Genomic DNA, 23,807 nt, shown 5'->3' with positions numbered 1-23,807 from the left:
TTTGAGAGCCCTGCTTTAGTGGGTCAGCTCTGGACGCATGTTTGACACCAACGGGTTAATGGGACAGGTGTGTTAGAGGTGTGTCCCACCACCTGTCCACCACACACACACACACACAAACGCGCACACACACACACACACACACACACACTGTCCATCTACCTGACAGGTGTGAGGCAGCTGTAACGTGACACCTGGCGTCTGTAAAACCAGACAAACACAGGTTTAAGCCCCGCCCTCACCTGTCGACCACCTGACCTGTAACAGACACAGTCGGCTTCAGTCGTTCATGACATTTTATTTATTTATGGCTGTTCTGATTCTGCAGGCGATGGTCTGTGTTGTACATGCACACACACCCTAAGACCTGTGTGTGTGTGTGTGTGTGTGTGTGTGTGTGCGTGTGTGTGTGTGTGTGTGTGTGTGTGTGTTAAAGGACGATGCTGTTTGAGTTAATTTTTTGGCGTTTTTACCAGAACATGGTGCAGTTTCTTCTTTAATGAGGGGAAACTCCACGGTTCTACTTTATTTCTTTTATTGTTTGGAACAGGCAGGAACACTGGTCTGGTTTTTTACTCAATAACAACAAAGGCTTAAGTTATTTATCATGTTTAATGTGCCTGTGTGTTCGACCCTTTGGTCCAATCTAATGATGGGAAGTTAAGGCTAAAGCTGTGTGTGTTGGCGTATGCATGTGTGTGTCTCATATAAATAACTCTTATATATTTAATCACTTGATGTGAGATCATGTTTGACTTAAATCAACTAGAAACATTACACCAGTGTTTGTATCATTAGTTAAACTCGTTATGTTATATAAAGTATGTAGACGTACCCAGAGCCATACAGAGACAGAGTTGCAACTAGTGATGTCCTGATCTGGATTTTTTTGCTACCAATTCTGATCCGAGTTTTTTTTTTTTTTTTTTAAGATTAGTTTTGCCGATACTGATCCAATACCGACTTTTAGAGTGAAATTTTTATTTAAATTTGGAGTCATAATTGTAGGCTATTATTCTATTAGTTTACTGTGGATCCCAGTTGGTCTGAATGTGGAACCAGAACTAAATCAACTATGACAACTTTGACTCTTAATAACTTAAGTATAAATTTTGCACTTTCCAAACTCATACTGTGGGTCAAATTAGAACCTTTGTGGTCTGGTTTTGGCCCATGGGCCGTATGTTTGACACCCTCTGTGTAGTGTCGTAGTGTTAGGAATAAGAATATGGTGTTTTAACCCCCTTTTTTTGATCTTGTCTTTTAACCTTTTTTTAATCTAGTCTTTTAAACTTCTTTTAATCTGGTCTTTTAACCTTTTTTTAATCTTGTCTTTTAACCTTTTTTAAAAAATTTTTTTAATCTAGTTTTTAACCTTTTTTTATCTTTTAACCTTTTTTAATCGAGTCTTAACATTTTTTATCTAGTGTTTTAACCTTTTTTATCTTGTCTTTTAACATTTTTTAATCTTGTTTTTTAACCTTTTTTAAATTATTTTTTAATCTAGTTTTTAACCTTTTTATTTTTTAACCTTTTTTTTATCTAGTCTTTTAACCTTTTTTATCTTGTCTCTTAACCTTTTTATAATCTTGTCTTTTAACCTTTTTTAATTATTTTTTAATGTAGTTTTTAACCTTTTTTTATATTTTAACCTTTTTATCTTGTCTTTTAACCTGTTTTTATCTTGTCTTTTAACTTTTTTTAATTTTGTCTTTTAACCTTATGTTTTTAATCTTGTCTTTTAACCTTTTTTTTTTTTAAAAAAAATCTAGTCTTTTACTCTTTTTTAATCTAGTCTTTTAACCTTTTTTATGTAGTCTTTTAACCTTTTTTTAATCTAGTCTTTTAACCTTTTTCTTAATCTTGTCTTTTAATCTTTTTTTTAATCTAGTCTTTTAACCTTTTTCTTAATCTTGTCATTTAATATTTTTTTTAATCTATTCTTTTAACCTTTTTTATGTAGTCTTTTAACCTTTTTTTTAATCTAGTCTTTTAACCTTTTTTATGTAGTCTTTTAATCTTTTTTTTAATCTAGTCTTTTAACCTTTTTTATGTAGTCTTTTAACCTTTTTTTTTAATCTAGTCTTTTAACCTTTTTCTTAATCTTGTCTTGTAATCATTTTTTTTTATCTAGTCTTTTAAGCTTTTTTTCTTTTTAATCTAGTCATTTAATCTTTTTTAATCTAGTCTTTTAACCTGCCGTGTGGTCTGTGTGTCCAGTTGTCCACAGGTTGGCGGTTTAAGAAGCGTCCGGGCATCGATTATCTGTTCCAACAGCTGGCGCCGCTCTACGAGATCGTCATCTTCACAGCGGAGACCGGCATGGTGAGACCCAAACCCGTTCAGCTGTTTTCACACAGACTCTGTAGTCAGGCTGATGTGAGCTGACGGCTGTCCAGTCACATCACATCCACCTCCTGCTGCTGCTGAATCCTCCTCTGCCTCTGCGGTGTTCTGTGGAGGAACGGTCCAACATGTATTTAGAACATATCAGGGTACGCAGACTCCACTTCAGGCTGGGTTTAAATCCACTTGGTTCAGGATAAACAACCGTCACCATCAGAAGAGACATTTTACCTCCTCTACCACCAAAGACAAATACACAAACATACGGAAAAAATAATTAGACCACCCCTTGTTTTCTTCAGTTTCTTGTTCATTTTAATTCGTGGTCCAACTAAATGTCCATTTGTTTGGACAAATATAATAAAAACAACTAAAATAGCTCATAATAGTTTAATTTCAGAGCTGACATCTATCCATTTAACATTAGGGGTGTAAGAAAATATTGGTTCTGCAATATATCGCGATATTTCATTTCACAATACTGTATTGATATTAAAAAGTACTGTATCGATATTTTTAGGTATTTATCCAAATGCAGATATTGTGAAAGTTCATTTTTGTTGTTTTGTTTGTCTTTTTTGTGTATATTTTTATGTTTTATTATTTAACACTCTTGTATTAAATAATGTTAGTTCCTTTGTTGGGATTTCACAAAAATAATGTTCTGATGTTAGTTCTGAATTAATAGAATATGAACATTTGAACAGGATCTCAAACTATAATGTCAGTAAAATATAATTTAAGTTTTAACACAGGAAAATTTTGTGATATAGCATTAGATCCTGTTCTGATCAAATAAAATGTCTTTAGTATTTGTGCAGATTTGACATGTAATTCCATTCTTCCAGGAAATAATATTTTAAAAAAGAAACAAAACCAATAAAAATTGCCTTTTTAACAGTATCGTGATATATCGTGATATATCGTATTTTGATCCTAATATTGTGATTTGTATTGTATCACCAGATTCTCGCCGATACACAGCCCTATTTAACATGCTTTCTAGATAAAAACCCAAATCCCTTCAGTTCTTCCATGAGTATCTGTGTCATTGTACTGACAGAAACAGTGCTTTCATTCATTCCATGTTTTCTTTTGTGTCTGTTTTAGTCACATGACACACACAGGAGTTAGGACTGGATTACAGAACCAGTGTTTTTGGTGATTTTGGATGGAATAATAATTTTTTCCTCGGCTGTATACTCAGGGTTTATGTGCAGGTCTGAAAAAGTAACACTGTTTTCCAGACCTTGAAAAGTCTGGAATTGTGTGTGAAAGTCTAAATAAAGTCTGGAAAAAAGAAGAAATTTTAGAGTTTGTTCAAAGGCACTGAGTCCAGTAAAGATAAGAAATACATGAGGAAAACTGACAAGATAGTTTCAGTTAATTTAAATGTGAAACCAAACAAAGTAATCCAATTGTAGTCCTTAGAAATAAAACAGGCTGAAGGAAAACATGGAAAACTATCTATCTATCTATCTATCTATCTATCTATCTATCTATCTATCTATCTGTCTATCTGTCTATCTATCTATCTATCTATCTATCTATCTATCTGTCGTTCTGTCGTTCTATCAGTCTATCTCTCTGTCGTTCTCTCTACACATAAACACACTACGTAACTTAAAAAGCTCACAATGAAATTCATGAATATGTTACTTTAATTCATAGACTATGTTTCCAATTACAGTTTTTGTCGTTGTTGCGCATGTTCTCGGAGACAAACACAGGGTTTTGATTCAAGGAGACAGTTTATTCAGGCTGTACAAATGTGAGAGAACCATTCATTCTTACCACTCTGCGCTCAAATATGGCATTTTTTTTCTACAGATATTTTCCCCATTTTTCCTCCAGGGTTTTTATTGGGGGGGGTGGGGGGTGTCACATGGGGACAGAGTCTACACATGTTTGGTTATTTGTTCCGCCCCAGTGTTCCACTCCTCTACACAGTTTGAACACTTCTGAGGTCAACGATCATAAATTGGCCTGTGGTTGAGAAAAAGCACACTCAGTCAGATACAACTCCAGTCTATTACAGTTGTGCTCATTAGTTTTCATACCCTGACAGAATGCACATGGGATGGTCATGGATGTTCCAACATGACAATGACCCTAAGCATAAGGTTAAGTCCACCTGTGATTAGCTACAGCAGAAAACAGTGAAGCTGTAGGCGTGGCCATCTCAGTCTGCTGACCTCAGTGTCATTGAACCACTTTAGGGACGTCTCATACATGCATACATTTATGCAAGAAAACCCAAATCTTAAAGGAACTGAAGGTGTTTTATCCAGAAGAATGGGCAGGTTTAACATCTGAGAAAATAAAAAGTCTGATCCACAATGACCACAACAGACTTAGATCTGTCACTGATGTTAAAGGGAAAGACACAGAGGATGAAGAACGAGGGTATGGACAGTTTAGATCAGGGTCATTTGGACAGTTTCTGCTGTCAGTTTGAATTAAAAAGAGCAAACACATTAGTTTGATAATAAATGGCTTCATCAAACCACTAGCCACGAGTGAAAGAGAAGTTTTTGTATTTTCATTCATATTCTCTGAAAAATGGACAAAGAATCACAAATTCTGCAGGAGTCTGTAAACGTTTGAGCACAACTGTATGTGTCTGAGAAGCTGTTTGGAGCGTCTGAGGACAGCTCATGACAATTCTAGCAAATTTTTAAATGTGTGTTTATGAAAACATAATATGACTTCATTAGCATATTTGAAAAAGAGTGGGAGTTTAACGTGTAAGACTTTTTAAAACCTCTGAAAAACTGGATCTGATGTAATTTTGTGCGTTTACATGTCAACTTTTATTCCTGGTTTAAACTGATTAAAGGTTCGATCCTATTTCAGATGTCCATGTAAACACCTTATTCCATCTGAAAAAGAGAAGTTCGGATTAAATTAAACCTGATTAAAGTCACTGGTTTAATCCACTTTTGAATCCGTTCTAAATTCTTCCTGGACATGTAAAGCCTTTATTCCGTTTGGACTTTATTCCTTCCATTCTGCACATGCTCAGTGTCTTGTCCTGTGGCGATGATGCACACATTCTGCGCTGGTGGAAGAATATTCACTGCAGTCTAGTCTTCCCAAAGCGTTCCAGTGGGCTATTCTGATGGGATCTACCAGCCTGGAAAACCCTGAAGGAACAGTTCAACACTTCTTTTTGATTAATTCGTCATGCACTAATGAGTTCCATCAGTGGGCTAAACAGTTTGCGCTGCAGTGCACCAATTAACTTGTTCTCGCAGCCCTTCCGTTAGCTTAGCTTAGCCTAGCTTAGCATAATCACTTCATTCCTATGGTCAGACGTAGCCAGGCTTTTATAGGTGATTTGTAGTATTTTATGAGTGATTTTGGTAAATTCAGTTCTCCCTAATGATTCCTTTAGTCCGCTGGGGTCAATATGATCACAAACTGAGGCTTAACTCATGGCCATGTGACTTACTGCAGGAATAAAATCTTGGGAAATAAAAACTAATGCAAAGCTAAAATGGTAAAGTAAAGTTAATTTAGCGCATGCATCCCTTCCAACAAAAGATTTTCCAACTTCCATCAACACAACAGTCCCAAGATTGTATGAGTGCAGTAAATTGCAGATCTAAAGAAATAATTAGGGAGAATCAGATTTCAGAAAATCACCTACAAAAGACAACAAATCACCTTTAAAAAAACTGGCTACGTGGGACCATGGAAATACAGTGATTATGCTAAGCTAAGCTAACAGAAGGGCTGCCAGAACCAAATAAATGTTTCTCATGTAAACCTTTATTCAGGTTTAACATTTCCATGTAAACAGAAGAGAAAATACTTTAGTTCTGGATTAATTTCTTCTGGAAAAATAAATCGGATTTAAAAAACATCATGTAACTGTACCCAGTAAGTGGTCCGTACTGGAATGACTCTAGTCAAACTTGTTTGTGTGATATTCATGCACTTACGTGATCTTCATATGTTTTGAAAATGTAAAACATAATTTACTGCAAATCATGTATTCATTCGTTCATTCATACATTTATTAAAATGAACTTTTCTACAACACAACTGGTACGATCTGAATCAAAACAGGAGGAATGGAAGTATAAAGGTACGTATGTGCTACTGTATGTGCAGTATATGGACCAAAGTCTGGACCCGTTGAATCCAGGTGGTTCTTTTCTAACAGGGGTCTGGGATCCAAAACAATAAGGACTAATGTCAGAATATAGTTTTATATTATGGGATAGATATCAGTGCACTGGTCAGTTTGGGTTCAGTTATTATCTTTGTTTATAAAATGGCTCACAGATGGTTTTTAATTCATTTATATCAACATTTTTTTTCCATGACTGATTTTCAATGTTCTTCCTCTAAATGTCTCTAATATTTTTCCTGCTCTGACTGTAAATAATCATTTCCGTCTACTGTCATCACATCTGACTGAGGAAGAAAAGTCTACCTTTAAACTTTAAGTACTGTTGTTTTTGTCTTGTTTCCATATATCTATTGTCCAGATGTAGGAGTGTGAGGTTAATGAAGTGCCTGAAGCTCCTCCTCCACAGGTGTGTGTTTGTAGGTTGTGTGTTTTGTGCAGATGCTTCAGTGTTTGTGTTTGTTTTTTTGTGTTTAGACGGCGTACCCGCTGATAGACAGCATCGACCCCCAGGGGTTCGTCATGTATCGTCTCTTCAGAGATGCAACACACTACATGGAAGGACATCATGTTAAGGTAGGGGCGGGGTTTACAGCAACGGGAGGACAGGTCCTTCCACTGAACTGAATCAGCTGATCTGTTCACCATCAGCTGGTCTGTTTACCATCAGCTGGTCTGTTTACCATCAGCTGGTCTGTTTACTATCAGCTGGTCTGTTCACCATCAGCTGGTCTGTTTACTATCAGCTGGTCTGTTTACTATCAGCTGGTCTGTTCACCATCAGCTGGTCTGTTTACTATCAGCTGGTCTGTTCACCATCAGCTGGTCTGTTCACCATCAGCTGGTCTGTTTACTATCAGCTGGTCTGTTTACTATCAGCTGGTCTGTTCACCATCAGCTGGTCTGTTTACTATCAGCTGGTCTGTTTACTATCAGCTGGTCTGTTCACCATCAGCTGGTCTGTTTACTATCAGCTGGTCTGTTTACCATCAGCTGGTCTGTTCACCATCAGCTGGTCTGTTTACCATCAGCTGGTCTGTTCACCATCAGCTGGTCTGTTTACCATCAGCTGGTCTGTTTACCATCAGCTGGTCTGTTCACCATCAGCTGGTCTGTTTACTATCAGCTGGTCTGTTTACCATCAGCTGGTCTGTTTACTATCAGCTGGTCTGTTTACTATCAGCTGGTCTGTTTACCATCAGCTGGTCTGTTTACTATCAGCTGGTCTGTTTACCATCAGCTGGTCTGTTTACCATCAGCTGGTCTGTTTACTATCAGTGAATATTCAGTATTTATCAGTGGTGTTGGAGGAACCTGTAAACTACCAGGAGGAACCATCATCCATGTCAACAGGATGAAACTCAGCAACAAACACGTTTCAAATGTTTCATGTTCATGTTTGCATTGAAATGAACTGAATCTGTTGATGATATACACATATCATACAGTAAACACACACACATAGACACACACAAACAAACACACACAGACATGACACTGCACTGAGTTCATGACAATAACAGGATTATGTAACCAACACATTAGACACTACGTCTGTTGGTCTGAGACTAGTTGTAAAACCAGTCTTTTGTTTTAGTGTGTGTGTGTGTGTGTGTGTGTGTGTGTGTGTGTGTGTGTGTGTGTGTGATCATGTTTTTATTGAGGACAAACCAACAAACTGATTTGTGTGCTTTAATCTGGTTCTAATTCTAATTCCTGGTTCTAGTTGTAGTCTAGTTTGACACCCCTGCTTTAGTCGTTACTACTTTTATTTTAATTTTAATGTTTTGCTAAAAAACACTCATGGCAACAAATTTAGCAACTTTTAAAATTAGTTTAGAAACTTTTAGCAACTTTTGAAAAGTGACTCAAAAATAGTTTGGGACAAAAATTATAAACTCCTCCTCTTTTTCTTCCTCCTCTTCCTCTTCCTCTGTCTTCTTTCAGCCCTCATGAACCTTATGCCTCCTTCCTTCTTTTTTCATCTCCTTCCTCCTCCTCCTCTTTTTCTTCCTCCTCTTCCTCTTTTTTCTGCCTCCTCCTCCTCTTTCTCCTCCTCTTTTTCTTCCTCCTCTCGTTCTTCTTTTCTTCCTCCTCTCGTTCTTCTTCTTCTTTTCTTCCTCCTCCTCCTTTTCCTCCTCTGTCTTCTTTCAGGCCTCATTAACCTTGTGCCTCCTTCCTTCTTATTTCATCTCCTTCCTTCCTCCCCCTCTTCCTCCTCTTGCTGCTACCCCCCCCCCCCCCCCCATCTCGTCCAACTGTCGTTTATTCAGGGACAGTCTGGAGACGTTTAAGGAGCTGCTTTAACCTACTTCCCAGAGTGAAGACACACTTGTCTCATCTCCATAATGTTAAGACGGAGCTGCAGTGGCAGATGCTCAGGGACAGTCTAAACTCTCCATATGTTAAGGGAGAGTTGTGTCAACACTGCACATGTCTGCAGGGAAAGTCTGTAAATAAGCCCTGACACTAATGTTTTAATTCAACTATCTGTGGATGTGCATTTACTGCCATAGATGCAAATAGGAGCTGAAGTTTATCAAATACAAACCAAACAAATACAACAACACAGAAGTATAACACAAGTATTTATTGACTTGTCAATTTCCAGAATTTCAACGAAATTGAAATAATCACTTTAAATTGTGTTTATCACATTAACCCTCTGGGGTCCTTCTAATCATAGAAAGACAATTATCTGTACAGTACTAAAGTCAGAATGTTTTTCACACACTTTGTTTTTTTTAATTTTATTTTGTTTTTTATATTTCATTAACCTGAGCCATTAACAAAAATACCAAATACTCAATAACTGTCATATTTTAACCCTTTAAATGACATGTTTGTAACAGAAACAAACCATATGTGGTAGTGTGTATTTTGTACTCACTTGGTAGAAGGGTGTTAGTGTTGGAATTTAACACTGTTTATTATGGGATGGATTTAGTGGATGGAACAGAATTTAAACAATCAGACACAAATGAACAACTGTTGAATTCAGACCAAAAACCAGAGGGTTAAAGTGTGTTTAATATACTCACCTGGACACCAGAGGGTTAAAGTGTGTTTAATATACTCACCTGGACACCAGAGGGTTAAATATAGAACAGACCATAATAGTTGTCTATTAAATTACTAGTGAAGAGTTGATTCCACTGGTCTAATAGTCAAATGTTTCCAGAATAACAGTAGTGCCACTGGACCAGGTGTGAGTCTCTGATCCAGACTAATCCAGTCCTAAATGCTGGTTGGTTGTACTTTCACAGATACAGTCTGGGCTCCAAATGTGAAACTGTAGAATTAATGATAGTATGGGTTGAAGTCCAAAGGAATATTAGTGTCAGATCTACCAGATCTACTTCCAACACTGTCTGCACGTGACAATACATGGACTGGACAGGTTCTATCAGTGGAACATTTAGACATCTGTTGGATAAATGGACACAAACCAACATATATGTAGAAGAACAGACAATCAGATATATGAAAACAGGAACTAAACAGCACTGTGGTCATTTGTTTAACAATTAATCTGATTAAAATATGTCACATTTAACATATTTGAATTCAAAAACAGTTGTACGTATCAGACCTAGAGTGTTCGTTTCCTAAATGTTTCAGCTGTTCTCATATTGAATGGTACAGTTTGATAATGGCACAGTTTAATGGACTTCAGATCAGACTTCTTCACTGCGTCATATTCTTTAAGACGGTCTTTCCTTCTAAGCCGTGGCATTCTCCTCAGACCTGGTCTTCATCCTGCTATTGTTTGTTGGCCTGCATCTGAGCGTGGATCAGACGTCTTATTGTCTCCTCCAACAGTTGGATTAACTGTCCTCCTTCAGAGGTTCTGTTTCCTCTGACCTGCTTCAGCTCCTTTAGCCTGCCTCATGGACATTTGGTGGTGGTCTTTTAGAACCAGTCCAGCTCCGTTCTCTACTTAACCCTCTGGTCTCTGGGTGACTGTATTATACACACTGTGAACTTCATCTTTTAATCCATACAGACACAGTACTACTACTGTGGCACTTCACAAAGGGATTTTTCTGTCTGGTCCAACTTTCTTAAGTGATTTATTACAATTATTTATAATATTACCCACTGTATTTTGTATTTATCACTGTAAGTCATGTGTTTTCCTGTATTTAATTCACTATATTTAATTTAGATGTACATGAAAACTCAGTAAATTCAAGGGTTATTACATCAAAACAGAGAAAACTGAATAAACAGTGTCTTTTTCAGTCCAATCTGTCATTAACTGAACATAAACCCAGTGTGTCCATCCACTGCCATTGATCCAACTCATTGGGTTTTACTGGTGAATCAATGTTGTAGAAGATGACGGTGTTTCCACAGTAACTACGGAGCCTGTGAACATCCAAATGGGTCATATCTGATGACCATGAAAAGATGAAGAACTGTATTTTACACCAATTATTTACATGCATTGATAGGATTAGTGGATCAGCAGGTGTTAAACAGTTTAGGTCTTTAAGTTTTAAAGCTCAGATTATTTTATAGCTTGTCTTTGGTCTGAATTCAACAGTTGTTCATTTGTGTCTGATTGTTTAAATTCTGATCCATCCACTAAATCCATCCCATAATAAACAGTGTTAAATTCCAACATTAGCACCCTTCTACCAAGTGAGTACAAAATACCCACTGACACATTTAACATTTAACATTTGACCTAGAACTAAAAATAATACTATGAACCAGTGCTGGTGTTAATCGCTGACAGATGACAGGAGGAACTAATAAAGAAATAAAAAATATAATTTATGTGTAGAATATTGGGGGAAAAAAATGTTTTTTGTTTTTTTTTGCATAAATAAAAAAGGTTTGTTTCCATCAAAAGCATGTCATTTAAAGGGTTAAAAGTATGACAGTTAATGAGTATTTGGTATTTTTGTTTATGGCTCAAGTTAATGAAATAAAAAAAAGTTAAAAACAAACTGAGAAACATTGTGACATTTATGTGACACTGATCAGCTGATGCGCTGTATGTGAATAAAAGGACGTCTGTGGGTGGAAAACAGAAGGGTGCAATAAAAACATGCACATGTGGGAGTTGATTTCAAACAGAACAGGTTCATCAGACTTTGTGTCACATAAATAAACCTGCTGATAATGATGGTCAATGATCGGAACTCTGATGGGACTGAAGGTCTCTTTGTTTGGAAACTTTCAACCTTATTTTGCACATGTTGTTGTTCTCCATTACCTTCAGCTGATTGGTCTGAAAGTTTGAATTGAAGTAAAGATCCATGTCAAGTCACACAAAGGTGAATAAAATGAGATTATTTTGTATTTAAAGAGTGAAAAGGCCATGACGGCTGTGGTTTGGTTTGTTTCTTGGTGGAATCCACAGATGGTTCCTGTCGATATCAGCCCACAGTGAATTGGACGTGGACTATTTTTACGTAAAGACTCATGGACCAGTGTGTCTGTGTCAACGTTTAACAGGCCGTGACCTTGTATTGATGGAAGTGTGTGTAAGAGTTGGAGCGTTAACCTCCACCTGCAGGTTTCAGGCCTATGAGGTTTACCAGTGAACCAGTGCAAAAGGCTTTTATTAGAGTTTACAGAGGAAAAAAAAGTCTGTAATTCCATTCACAGGAGCCTCAGGATTCAGGGGAAGATATTCTCCAGTAATTAACCCTTAGATCGCAGGTGTCAAACATCCGGCCTGTGGGCCACAACTGGCCCCTCTAAAGGGTCCTATCTAACCCCTGAAAAGGGTCAAATCCAGCCCCTCTAAAAAGTCCAATCCAGCCCCTCAAAAGGGTCCAATCCAGCCCCTCAAAAGGGTCCAATCCAGCCCCTCAAAGGGGTCCAATCTGGCCTGTCTAAAGGGTCCAATCTGGCTCCTCAAAAGGGTCCAATCCAGCCCCTCAAAAAGGTCCAATCCAGCCTCTCAAAAGGGTCCAATCTGGCTCCTCAAAAGGGTCCAATCCAGCCCCTCAAAAGGGTCCAATCCAGCCCCTCAAAAGGGTCCAATCCAGCCCCTCAAAAGGGTCCAATCCAGCCCCTCAAAAGGGTCCAATCCAGCCCCTCAAAGGGGTCCAATCTGGCCTGTCTAAAGGGTCCAATCTGGCTCCTCAAAAAGTCCAATCCAGCCCCTCAAAAGGGTCCAATCCAGCCCCTCAAAAGGGTCCAATCCAGCCCCTCAAAAGGGTCCAATCCAGCCCCTCAAAGGGGTCCAATCTGGCCTGTCTAAAGGGTCCAATCTGGCTCCTCAAAAGGGTCCAATCCAGCCCCTCAAAAGGGTCCAATCTGGCCTGTCTAAAGGGTCCAATCTGGCTCCTCAAAAGGTCCAATCCGGCTCCTCAAAAGGGTCCAATCCAGCCCCTCAAAAAGGTCCAATCCAGCCTCTCAAAAAGGTCCAATCCAGCCTCTCAAAAAGGTCCAATCCAGCCCCTCAAAGGGGTCCAATCCGGCCTGTCAAAAGGGTCCAATCCAGCCCATGGGATGAATTTACAAAATGCAAATATTATGTTGAAAATATTAACAATCAGTGGAGTCAAAATCATTTTAATTCAGGTTCCACACACAGACCAAGTGAATCAGACCAGTAAAATACTGTCATAATAACCTATCAATAATAAAAATCCAAGCTTTTCTTTTTTTTTTAGTGTAAAAAAAGTAAAATTACATGAAAATGTTTTCATTAAACTATTCTTTTACAAAAAAAATGTGAATAACCCGAACAAATATGAACATGAAATGTCTAAGGAGAAGTCAGTGTAGTTTTATTAATATTCTACCTGTCACTAAATGTTCTGTTTTTATAATTGTAAAGTAAAATATAATGTACATGTGTAAATGATAAACTGCGGCAGAATATCAGTAAAATGACACTTATTTTTCTTAAGACATTTAAGTTCATGTTATTCAGATTTTTAAGGAAAATTTGTCAATGTAAACATTTTCATCATATAATTTAACTTTTTTCACTGTTCTTATTTTACTGGTTCGGTCCAGTTTAGATCATATTGGGCTGAATGTGGAACCGGAACCAGAATGAGTTGGACAGACCTGGATTAGATGCATAAGTGGGTCCAAATGACCCGGTCAGGTGGTTTTATTAGCATATCTTTGTAATGAAAAATTCTTTCATATTCCAGGTTTTCCTCAAAAACATGTTATTGACATCATGACATTTAAATGTCTAATTTACCTTTTATATATTTGATGTAATTATAGTTTTTGTTTTACTACCATAAACTTCCATAGGTGGGTTAAAATGACCCACATTCATTTATAACAGAATTACATCTGAACCTGTGATTCATTCATTCATTCATTCATTCATTCATTCATTCTACAGCCCAAACCAAAGGACTCACTCATTCACTAAATGCATGCTGACATTGTTCTATTGCTGTTATCTACTATATGTTATAAACTATATAGACTCTGATTTTTAAATTTAAGAAAAAAATTGATTGTTTTTTTTTCATTATTAAAAATGTTAAAAAATGGCAAATAAAAAATATTTCAAATATGAAATCATTCTTTGTGGACCAAAATATGATATAAATGATTATTTTTACCATGACAAAAGTGTTATAAACATAGATTTGAACTGGGGTCATTTTGACCCATTTCAGTGAATGGAGGCTCCAGACACTGGTGGATCTAAGGGTTAAATTCATATTAAACACTGAAATGTGTGTTTTTGGGATGAACTGAGTTAGAAACGGACTGAAAAAGAACTGTTTATGCATCTTTTATCTGTAAGTTAATGGACTGGTTTATGGTTTTAGATCTAAACTCATCTGTTAAAACATTAAAGCTTGTATGTTGGGGATAGTTTTTGTATCTTATTTGTAAAACTCAAATTAAAAGTACTGGGGGGGGGGGGCAACAAACCAAACATTGGGTGTGTTGTAAAAGTGTGCAGACATGTGGACTGGGGTTAAAGCTCCAACAGACAGATGCTGGTATTCATTGGCCGTCAGAGCACGAACAAATCAGACAGAGTTTAGGGGGCGGGGCAACAGATGAGGCCAGCAGCGTCCCCCTCCATCTGTCACTCACTTACACACACACACACACACACACACACACACACACACACACACACACCAGCTGGACCCGCCAGAGAAAGTGTGTGTGTTTAAATCTGAGTGAATGTTAAGGATCATTAAGATAATAAAGTTCCTTATGTGATTAAGGCTTTTCTAAAGGTCATGGGGGGGGGGGGGGGGGGGTCCAAACCTCCAAACCTCCAAACCCACCCAGACTCTGGGTTTATTCTACAGCTGCACAGATCCATTAGTTTTGGAATCCATTAATCGAACAATGATTTTCTTTGATTTGATTTCATTGAACCATTATTTGAATCTGTGAAAAACACCATCCCATAATATCTCATATGTCACAGGTTTTCCTCAGACCCATGGAAGTTTACTGTGTTGGTTTTGTTGGTGTGGTTCTAATACTGTGACCTGTTTGTTGTCTTGCAGGACGTGTCGTGTCTGAACCGGGACACCAGTAAGGTGATCGTGGTGGACTGTAAACGAGAGGCCTTCAGTCTGCAGCCGTTTAACGGGATGGCACTGAAGAAATGGGATGGAAACTCTGACGACCGCACACTCTACGACCTGGCCAACTTCCTAAAGAGTAAGATGGATGGATGGAAAGACGGATGGATGGGTAAATGGATGGATGGATGGATGGATGGATGGATGGACAGACAGACAGGTGGGTGGATGGGTGGATGTTTGAAGGATGGATGAAAAAAATGTCAGATTGATTAAAAAAAGTAACAAAATTAGAAAAAACTGACGAAGTAAAAAAAGCAGCAAAATTCATGCCTGAACCAAATCCACCTAAATAAGAATGAAACTGGCCCAGCAGAGTGGATGGTTTGAAACTGGCCCAGCAGAGTGGATGGTTTGAAACTGGCCCAGCAGAGTGGATGGTTTGAAACTGGCCCAGCAGAGTGGATGGTTTGAAACTGGCCCAGCAGAGTGGATGGTTTGAAACTGGCCCAGCAGAGTGGATGGTTTGAAACTGGCCCAGCAGAGTGGATGGTCTGAAACTGGCCCAGCAGAGTGGATGGTCTGAAACTGGCCCAGCAGAGTGGATGGTTTGAAACTGGCCCAGCAGAGTGGATGGTTTGAAACTGGCCCAGCAGAGTGGATGGTTTGAAACTGGCCCAGCAGAGTGGATGGTTTGACGTGTGTCCGTTTGTGGTGCAGCCATCGCTCTGAGTGGAGTGGAGGACGTGCGCTCAGTGTTGGAGAACTACGCCCTGGAGGAAGACCCCATCGAAGCCTTCAAACGAAGACAGGCCCAGCTGGCCCAGGTGGGCAGACCTTAGGCAGTCTATACAGTCTATACCAGGGGTGTCCAGTCCTGGTCCTGGAGGGCCGGTATCCTGCATGTTTTAGATGTTTCCCTCTTCCAACTCACCTGGTTCACATGATAAGCCTGTCATCCAGCTCTGCAGAAGCCTGATAACGACCTTCAGGTGAGTTGGAAGAGGGACACATCTAAAACATGCAGGATACCGGCCCCCCAGGACCAGGACTGGACACCCTGGTCTATACAGTTAACATCTATACTGTCTATACAGTTAAAAAGCTGAAATAGAACTTTTATGCTTTTTTTTCTTTCAATGATCTGACTTTTTCTTACTGAATTATCACAGTTTTTCTCAAAACATTTCAATTACCAGAACAACAGAACATTTTCCTAAAGATAATATGAGTCTGATGTGGAAAGATCTGTTTTAAAGCGCCTTCACTGTTGGGATTATTCAGAAAAGGGATTCAATCAGACTAGACTAGATCAGATTAGATTAGATTAGATTAGATTAGATTAGACTGTACAATATAAAGATAATGCAAAAGACAAACAATCTAAATAATAATAATATGTAATAAAACTCCTCAGACTCTTGAATCCATTTTCGTTCAGGCTTTTACTTTGAAGGTACATGCGTCCATTTCCTGTGACAGTGGTGCTGATGTTGCAGTGATGCTGACCCCGTTGTCATGGTAACCGTGTTGTTGTCTGTCAGGAGGAGGAGCAACGGATGGCCGAGCTCTCGCAGCAGAAGAAGCAGGGCGTGTCTCTGGGCTCCATCGCCTCACGCTTCTGGCGCTCCAAACAGCAGTGAGCCCCGCCCCCTCACACACTTCCACCAATGGCAGCCCGGCCCTCCGCCCCCCACTCCTCCACCGGGTGGGCGTGTCCAGTAATACAGGTGAGGAGAGGGGCGGTGGACACCTCAGCGGACATGATACGGTGGACCGGACCCGGGACACTTCTTGGTTCTGAGGTGGGCGGGGCTTTGCGGCGTCACCACATACAAACAAAGCTGCTGATTGGATAAAACTCTGTGAGACTGATCTGAGACCAGCGCTGTTATCATCACTCCAGCTCTGGTCCCGCCCTCCGCTCACTGGAGCTGATCTGGGGTCGGCTCTATTCCTCTGTTTGTGTTTGTCCGGCGCCGCTGTGGGACGACGCCCACGACTGTCAACGTACGTAGAACTCAGTGAATGTGGGACCGACAGAACCATGGACAGACACTGAGACCGAGACTGGACAGAGGCGGAGTCTGTCAGGGTTGAGATGATGATGATGATGATGATGTGGGTCCTGTTTCCTGTAATAAAAGCAGGCGTCGAACCAACACGTGTGTTTTCACTCAGGAGCGTTCGGTTACATGTTGTGCTTTTTTAATTTCCATATTTATTTTTGGTGCTGGACGTCCTTTACTGATGGTTTTATTTCTGACCCATTAAATCTGCAGCTGGAGCTATCATTAGTTCCACCCATCATCCAGTCGTCTGAAGACAAGGCGACACAGTCAGGGAAGAAACGCCACAGTTCGGGATTCTGCGACTTGTCCAACGTAGAAGACAAAGGCCCATCCCAATTCACCCCTTGGCCCCTCCCCCTTACCCCCACTCCAGCTCACTGCCTCCCATGTGCTAATGCTAACGCTTGATTAGTGAGTACTGATTAAATAATTGACAGGTTAATCAACGACAGAATTTTCTTTTGGATCTTACTGTTAAAAACCACCTTATTTCATATTTATTGACTTCTTGGATTTTGAAACGGCCTTAAAACGTATGAAACCATGTGACCTCCAGGTTTTAAATGTGTTCAGATGGTGACACACATGTACCGTCCACACCCACAACAGTAAACCACACCCACAATAGTAAACCACACCCACAACAGTGAACCACTCCCTCATGTCTCCTTCAGTGGTTTGTTCCTAATTTAACACCTTTTCCTTCTTTGATCCAAACCTTGGGCTGTTTTTCCAGACCTTTGTTTCTGTGCCTCTCTGTTCACTTTTATGTTTATTATTCTCAGGGGGACGTTTGGCAGAATAACCCCCACCTTCCCAGGAGCAGAAATAATGGATGAAAAGAAACAGTCCTCCACCTCCTCCAAGTTTCCACTGGTGTTTCCACTTTGAGCCCTAATTATTAAATATTGGGAGTTGATGTCATTTGGGTGGATTAAACATGTGGATCCTGCACAAATGCAGGTTGTTCACATGCTAAAAAAATCACATATTGATACATTTTTCTATAGTTTCTGATTAGATTTAGAGGAAAACAGCAGGGTTTGGCTATTGGTGTAAATAAACCAGAATCAGAATAGGTTATTATAGGTTTTTAACCCCAGGGGGAAACTGATGTGTGTTCCGGTTCTTCTGAACAAGTAGAATAAAAAAGTAGCAGCAAAGAATTTATCAGCTATATATATATGTATAATACAGATTAGGGCTGTCAAAATTAACACAGATGAATTCATCATCATGACTAATCTGGCTTTATATTATATATAATATACGATATTTAATCACACAGTTACCCTGTGAATAAAATTTGATTGATTGAGTGATTTGACTGGTTTTCCCCTGTAAGTCGCTTTGGAAAAAGCATCTGCCAAATGCATAAACATAATCTGATAAAAAAATGTTTATATATATATATATATATATAAACATTTTTTTCACAGGTCTCCAGTGAGTGGATGTTCATGTGCAATTTTGCAGTTTGTATCTGATATTTACCATAATTCCTACAGCACGTGAAGGCAGCATGAGTGCTAATGCTAGGAGCTGTGGTATTAGCGTGTGCTAAATGCAGAGGATGAATTTTCCTACAGGTGAGTGAACCTTAACCTTTAAATGAACCCTGTTCCACTGCAGTGTGTGAATCTGAACTCTGATTGGTCTGTTCAGCTGTCAATCGCGTGTTTAACCCCTTGACTGTTCAGAAGTAGTGACCTCCTGCTTTCTGATTGGTTGTTTTGAAGCTAGAAGTTTGTAATTTGGCTTTTTTCAGAAATCTTATGGATCTTCTTTCATAACTAGTGTTTCCCATAATTCCCACAGCATGTGAAGGCAGCATAGTTTCCCACTGTATACATCTGTTGTCATAGTGACAGCAGTGGAAACGAAGCCAACTGTGGGTTTGAAACAGGAAACTGTTGTGTTTAAGTTGATGTGTGTTTGTTTGTGTCTATAAAGAACCATGTGGACGTACAGGACGGTGTTTATGAGGAACATGAGGAACGTTCCCTTCTGTATGCGCTGAACGTGCAGGAGCCGCTGTGGACCCTCACCCTCTGGGTGCGTTCCCTCCACCTCCTGCTGCTCCTTCACCCTGTAAATGTTCTCCCTCTCTGTTGGACGCTACCCCTCCTCCTCCTCTTCCTCCTCCTCCTCTTCCTCCTCTTCCTCCTCCTCCTCTTCCTCCTCCTCCTCCTCTTCCTCCTCCTCGTCCTCCTCCTCCTCTTCCTCCTCTTCCTCCTCCTCCTCCTCTTCCTCCTCCTCCTCCTCCTCTTCCTCCTCTTCCTCCTCTTCCTCCTCCTCTTCCTCCTCCTCCTCCTCTTCCTCCTCTTCCTCCTCCTCCTCCTCCTCTTCCTCCTCTTCCTCCTCCTCTTCCTCCTCCTCCTCCTCTTCCTCCTCTTCCTCCTCCTCCTCCTCCTCCTCCTCCTCTTCCTCCTCTTCCTCCTCCTCTTCCTCCTCCTCCTCTTCCTCCTCCTCTTCCTCCTCCTCCTCCTCTTCCTCCTCTTCCTCCTCCTCCTCCTCCTCCTCCTCCTCCTCCCTGTTTTAATCCTGTAAACGTGTCTGAATAATAAGCACCACCTCTGGAAAGACTTCAGTCATAAATAAACCAGTGCATGATGGGAAACACAAACCCATCCAACAGGGGTGAACATCCAGAACCAGAACTAGAACTAGAACTAGAACTAGACTGTACAGGGTCCAAAGTCCAACTATTGAAGAATTCAAACCAAGAAACAGACGAACAGAAATGAGACAGAAGACGATCATGGACAGAAACATCTGACCCAGGGTTTGGTTTAGTTTAGTTTAGTTTAGTTTAGTTTAGCTCACTTTAGTTTAGTTTAGTTTAGTTTAGCTCACTTTAGTTTAGTTTAGTTTAGCTCACTTTAGTTTAGTTTAGTTTAGCTCACTTTAGTTTAGTTTTGTTCAGTTTAGTTTAGTTTAGCTCAGTTTAGTTTAGTCAGTTTAGTTTAGTGTAGTTTAGTTTAATTTAGTTTAGTTTAGCTCAGTTTAGTTTAGTTTAGTTTAGTTTAGCTCAGTTTAGTTTAGTTTAGTCAGTTTAATTTAGTTTAGCTCAGTTTAGTTTAGTCAGTTTAATTTAGTTTAGTTTAGCTCAGTTTAATTTAGTTTAGTTTAGCTCAGTTTAGTTTAGTTTAGTCGGTTTAGTTTAGTTTAGTTTAGTCGGTTTAGTTTAGTTTAGTTTAGTCAGTTTAGTTTAGTTTAGTCAGTTTAATTTAGTTTAGTTTAGCTCAGTTTAGTTTAGTCAGTTCAGTTTAGTTTAGTCAGTTTAGTTTAGTTTAGTCAGTTTAGTTTTAGTTTAGTTTAGCTCAGTTTAGTTTAGTCAGTTTAGTTTAGTTTAGTTTAGTCAGTTTAGTTTAGTCAGTTCAGTTTAGTTCAGTTTAGTTTAGTTTAGCTCAGTTCAGTTTAGTTTTGTTTCGTCAGTTCAGTTCAGTTTAGTTTAGTCAGTTTAATTTAGTTTAGTTTAACTCAGTTTAGTTTAGTCAGTTCAGTTTAGTTTAGTCGGTTTAGTTTAGTTTAGTCAGTTTAGTTTTAGTTTAGTTTAGCTCAGTTAAGTTTAGTCAGTTCAGTTTAGTCAGTTTAGTTTAGTTTAGTTTAGTCAGTTTAGTCAGTTTAGTTTAGTTTAGTTTAGTTTAGTCAGTTTAGTTTAGTCAGTTTAATTTAGTTTAGTTTAGCTCAGTTTAGTTTAGTCAGTTCAGTTTAGTTTAGTCAGTTTAGTTTAGTTTAGTTTAGTCAGTTTAGTTTTAGTTTAGTTTAGCTCAGTTTAGTTTAGTTTAGTCAGTTCAGTTTAGTTTAGTTTAGTCAGTTTAGTTTAGTCAGTTTAGTTTAGTCAGTTTAGTTCAGTTTAGTTTAGCTCAGTTCAGTTTAGTTTAGTTTAGTCAGTTTAGTTTAGTGTAGTGTAGTTTAGCTCAGTTTAGTTTAGTTTCGTCAGTTTAGTTTAGTTTAGTCAGTTTAGTTCAGTTCAGTTTAGTCAGTTTAGTTAGTGTAGTTTAGTTCAGGTCAGTTTAGTTTAGTTTAGCTCAGTTTAGTTTAGTTTAGTCAGTTTAGTTTAGTGTAGTTTAGTTCAGTTTAGTTTAGTTTAGCTCAGTTCAGTTTAGTTTAGTTTAGTCAGTTTAGTTTAGTGTAGTGTAGTTTAGCTCAGTTTAGTTTAGTTTCGTTAGTTTAGTTTAGTCAGTTTAGTTTAATTTAGTTCAGTTCAGTTTAGTTTAGTCAGTTTAGTTAGTGTAGTTTAGTTCAGTTTAGTTTAGCTCAGTTCAGTTTAGTTTAGTCAGTTTAGTTTAGTTCAGTTCAGTTTAGTTTAGTCAGTTTAGTTTAGTGTAGTTTAGTTTCGTCAGTTTAGTTTAGTTTAGTCAGTTTAGTTTAGTTCAGTTTAGTTTAGTCAGTTTAGTGTAGTGTAGTTTAGTTTAGTTTCATCAGTTTAGTTTAGTTTAGTCAGTTTAGTTTAGTTTAGTTTAGTCAGTTTAGTTTAGTGTAGTTTAGTTTAGTTTCGTCAGTTTAGTTTAGTTTCGTCAGTTTAGTTTAGTTTAGTTTAGTCAGTTTAGTTTAGTTCAGTTCAGTTTAGTTTAGTTTAGTTTAGTCAGTTTAGTTTAGTGTAGTTTCGTTTCGTCAGTTTAGTTTAGTTTAGTTTAGTTTAGTCAGTTTAGTTTAGTTCAGTTCAGTTTAGTTTAGTTTAGTTTAGTCAGTTTAGTTTAGTGTAGTTTAGTTTAGTTTCGTCAGTTTAGTTTAGTTCAGTTCAGTTTAGTTTAGTGTAGTTTCGTCAGTTTAGTTTAGTGTTGTGTAGTTTAGCTCAGTTCAGTTTAGTTTAGTTTAGCTCAGTTTAGTTTAGTGTAGTGTAGTTTATCTAAAGTGTCCATAAACCCAGGACTAACTGATCCAAAACCAAACCTGATGGACTGTTTATTTGAAAAGCTCTAATTCCACTGGCTGTTGTTTGGGTTGCAGGCCAAAGTTAAATTAAAAATGTCTCGTTAAATAAACGCCGTTGGCCTTCGTGGATGTTTGTTGAAATGATTCATAACAGAACACGAGTTTCCGTATTTACTGTTTTTATTGTTGAACCTGAAGGTAACGCCTGTGAATTCCTTTGGTTCCAGCCAGAGCGGTAGAGAAAACAGAGTTGCGACACTTCCACGGACTCCTGTCGTAAAAAATGACAGACAAAATATGGACCTGGTTCCGGGTTCTGGAGGCGGGGCCAATAGTTCCAAACATTGAGTATGGCGGCGTCGGAACACGTTCATTTCTATTCCAGCTGATCTACCAACTCCAGCTCTACGTTAAAGAAAGGATCCAGTGTGTTTCCTGTAATAGTGACGTGTCTGTTGTAAATTCAGTTTTCTTTGGTCTGTTTGTGTTTGGATCCGTTTCTATCTGATCCAACTGTTCTGTTGGATGTTCAGCTGTAGTCCTAGAGTTCCACAGTTGGACTGGTCCAGCTGTTCACATGGAACCACTAGAACTACAATGATGGAGGTTCTAAGGCACAGGTGTCAAACATACGGCCCGGGGCCCAAATCCAGCCCACCAGAGGGTCCAGTCCGGCCCCTGGGATGAATTTGTGAAATGCAAAAATTACACTAAGATATGAACGATCCTTTTAGTTCAGGTTCCACATTCAGAACATTTCAATCTGCAGTGGGCAGGAGCAGTCAAATACGATCATAATAACATAGAAATAATGACAACTCCAAATGTTTCTCTTTGTAAATGTAAATATTTTCATGTATTTACACTAAAACAACGTATAATTTTGCAAAAAATATGCATAACCTGAAATGTCTTAAGCGAAGTCAGTACAATTTGAACAATATTCTGTCTGTTATTAAATGTTTTGTGTGTTTGTAGATCCACTGTGATCTGTACGTTATAATGAACATGTGGAAATGATAAACTGAGGCAGAATAGAGTTAAAATTATACTTATTTTTTTGTTTGTTCATGTTATTCACATCTTTTGAAAGGATAGTTAGTAGATGTAAACCTTTTCATAATGTAAATTAACTTTTTCGCTCTAATACATAGAGAAAAGTTTGGAGTTGACATTCTTTCTGTTATTCTGTTCTTATTTTCCTGGTCCGGCCCACTGCAGATCTAATGTAGCTGAATGTGGAACTGAACTAAAATGAGCTGAACAGCCCTGACCTGGTGTGTTTTATGTGTATATTTACCTGCTTTAACCCGCTCACTGCTGTCTGTCCCAGAGAAGAACATGACAACAGCGTTTGGAACTATTGAGGCTTTCATGAACCACCTGATCGCCGTAGCAACGACATCAGAGCGTGTGTTAACTCTGTCTGTGCGTGGCTCTGGTTCCGTACGCTGTGGACTGGCTTCAATGTGTCCACTCCACATGAAGCTGCTCATTAAAGCCTGTTTCAGCCTCATAAACGCTTTGGACGCTCAAACGGAGGCGGTTCCTCCTGTAAATAAACGGAACCTGTAAGTTTTCCCTTCGGCTTCATCAGCCTGTGATGGTTTCAAATAAACAAGGATTAAAGGTTTTCCACAGAATCCACCACAGCTCCTGTTCAGGTTTAAACTGGGCTCCAAGTCGGGTTTAGGTCAGGATTAGATTTAGGCCGGTGTTTGTTCTGGGTTCACTGTCTTTAAATCCTGTTTGGACAGATGAGTGTGAGGACCACCGCCAGAGCACCAACACTTAACCCTTACAGACCCAGTAGTGTGTGTGTGTGTGTGTGTGTGTGTGTGTGTGTGTGTGTGTGTGTGTGTGTGTGTGTGTGTGTGT

At 38.8% G+C, this 23,807-nt stretch overlaps 1 protein-coding gene across 1 annotated transcript in view; it reads left to right on the top strand.

Moving 5' to 3' along the window:
• Positions 1–17,140, top strand: part of timm50 (translocase of inner mitochondrial membrane 50 homolog (S. cerevisiae)) — a 73,103-nt gene extending 55,963 nt beyond the window's left edge. The window contains exons 7-11 of the mRNA XM_030152803.1: positions 2,221–2,325; positions 6,962–7,060; positions 14,959–15,115; positions 15,697–15,803; positions 16,521–17,140. Coding sequence (XP_030008663.1) covers positions 2,221–2,325; positions 6,962–7,060; positions 14,959–15,115; positions 15,697–15,803; positions 16,521–16,619 — 567 coding nt within the window. The 3' untranslated portion in view covers positions 16,620–17,140. The remainder of the gene's footprint in view (positions 1–2,220; positions 2,326–6,961; positions 7,061–14,958; positions 15,116–15,696; positions 15,804–16,520) is intronic.
• Positions 17,141–23,807: the final 6,667 nt, after the last annotated feature.

The sequence above is a fragment of the Sphaeramia orbicularis genome, chromosome 13 (assembly GCF_902148855.1).
Source record: "Sphaeramia orbicularis chromosome 13, fSphaOr1.1, whole genome shotgun sequence".
In the NCBI taxonomy this organism is placed as follows: Eukaryota; Metazoa; Chordata; class Actinopteri; order Kurtiformes; family Apogonidae; genus Sphaeramia; species Sphaeramia orbicularis.
Note: the sequence above shows the minus strand (reverse complement) of the source record. Positions and strands in the feature narration are given on the sequence as shown.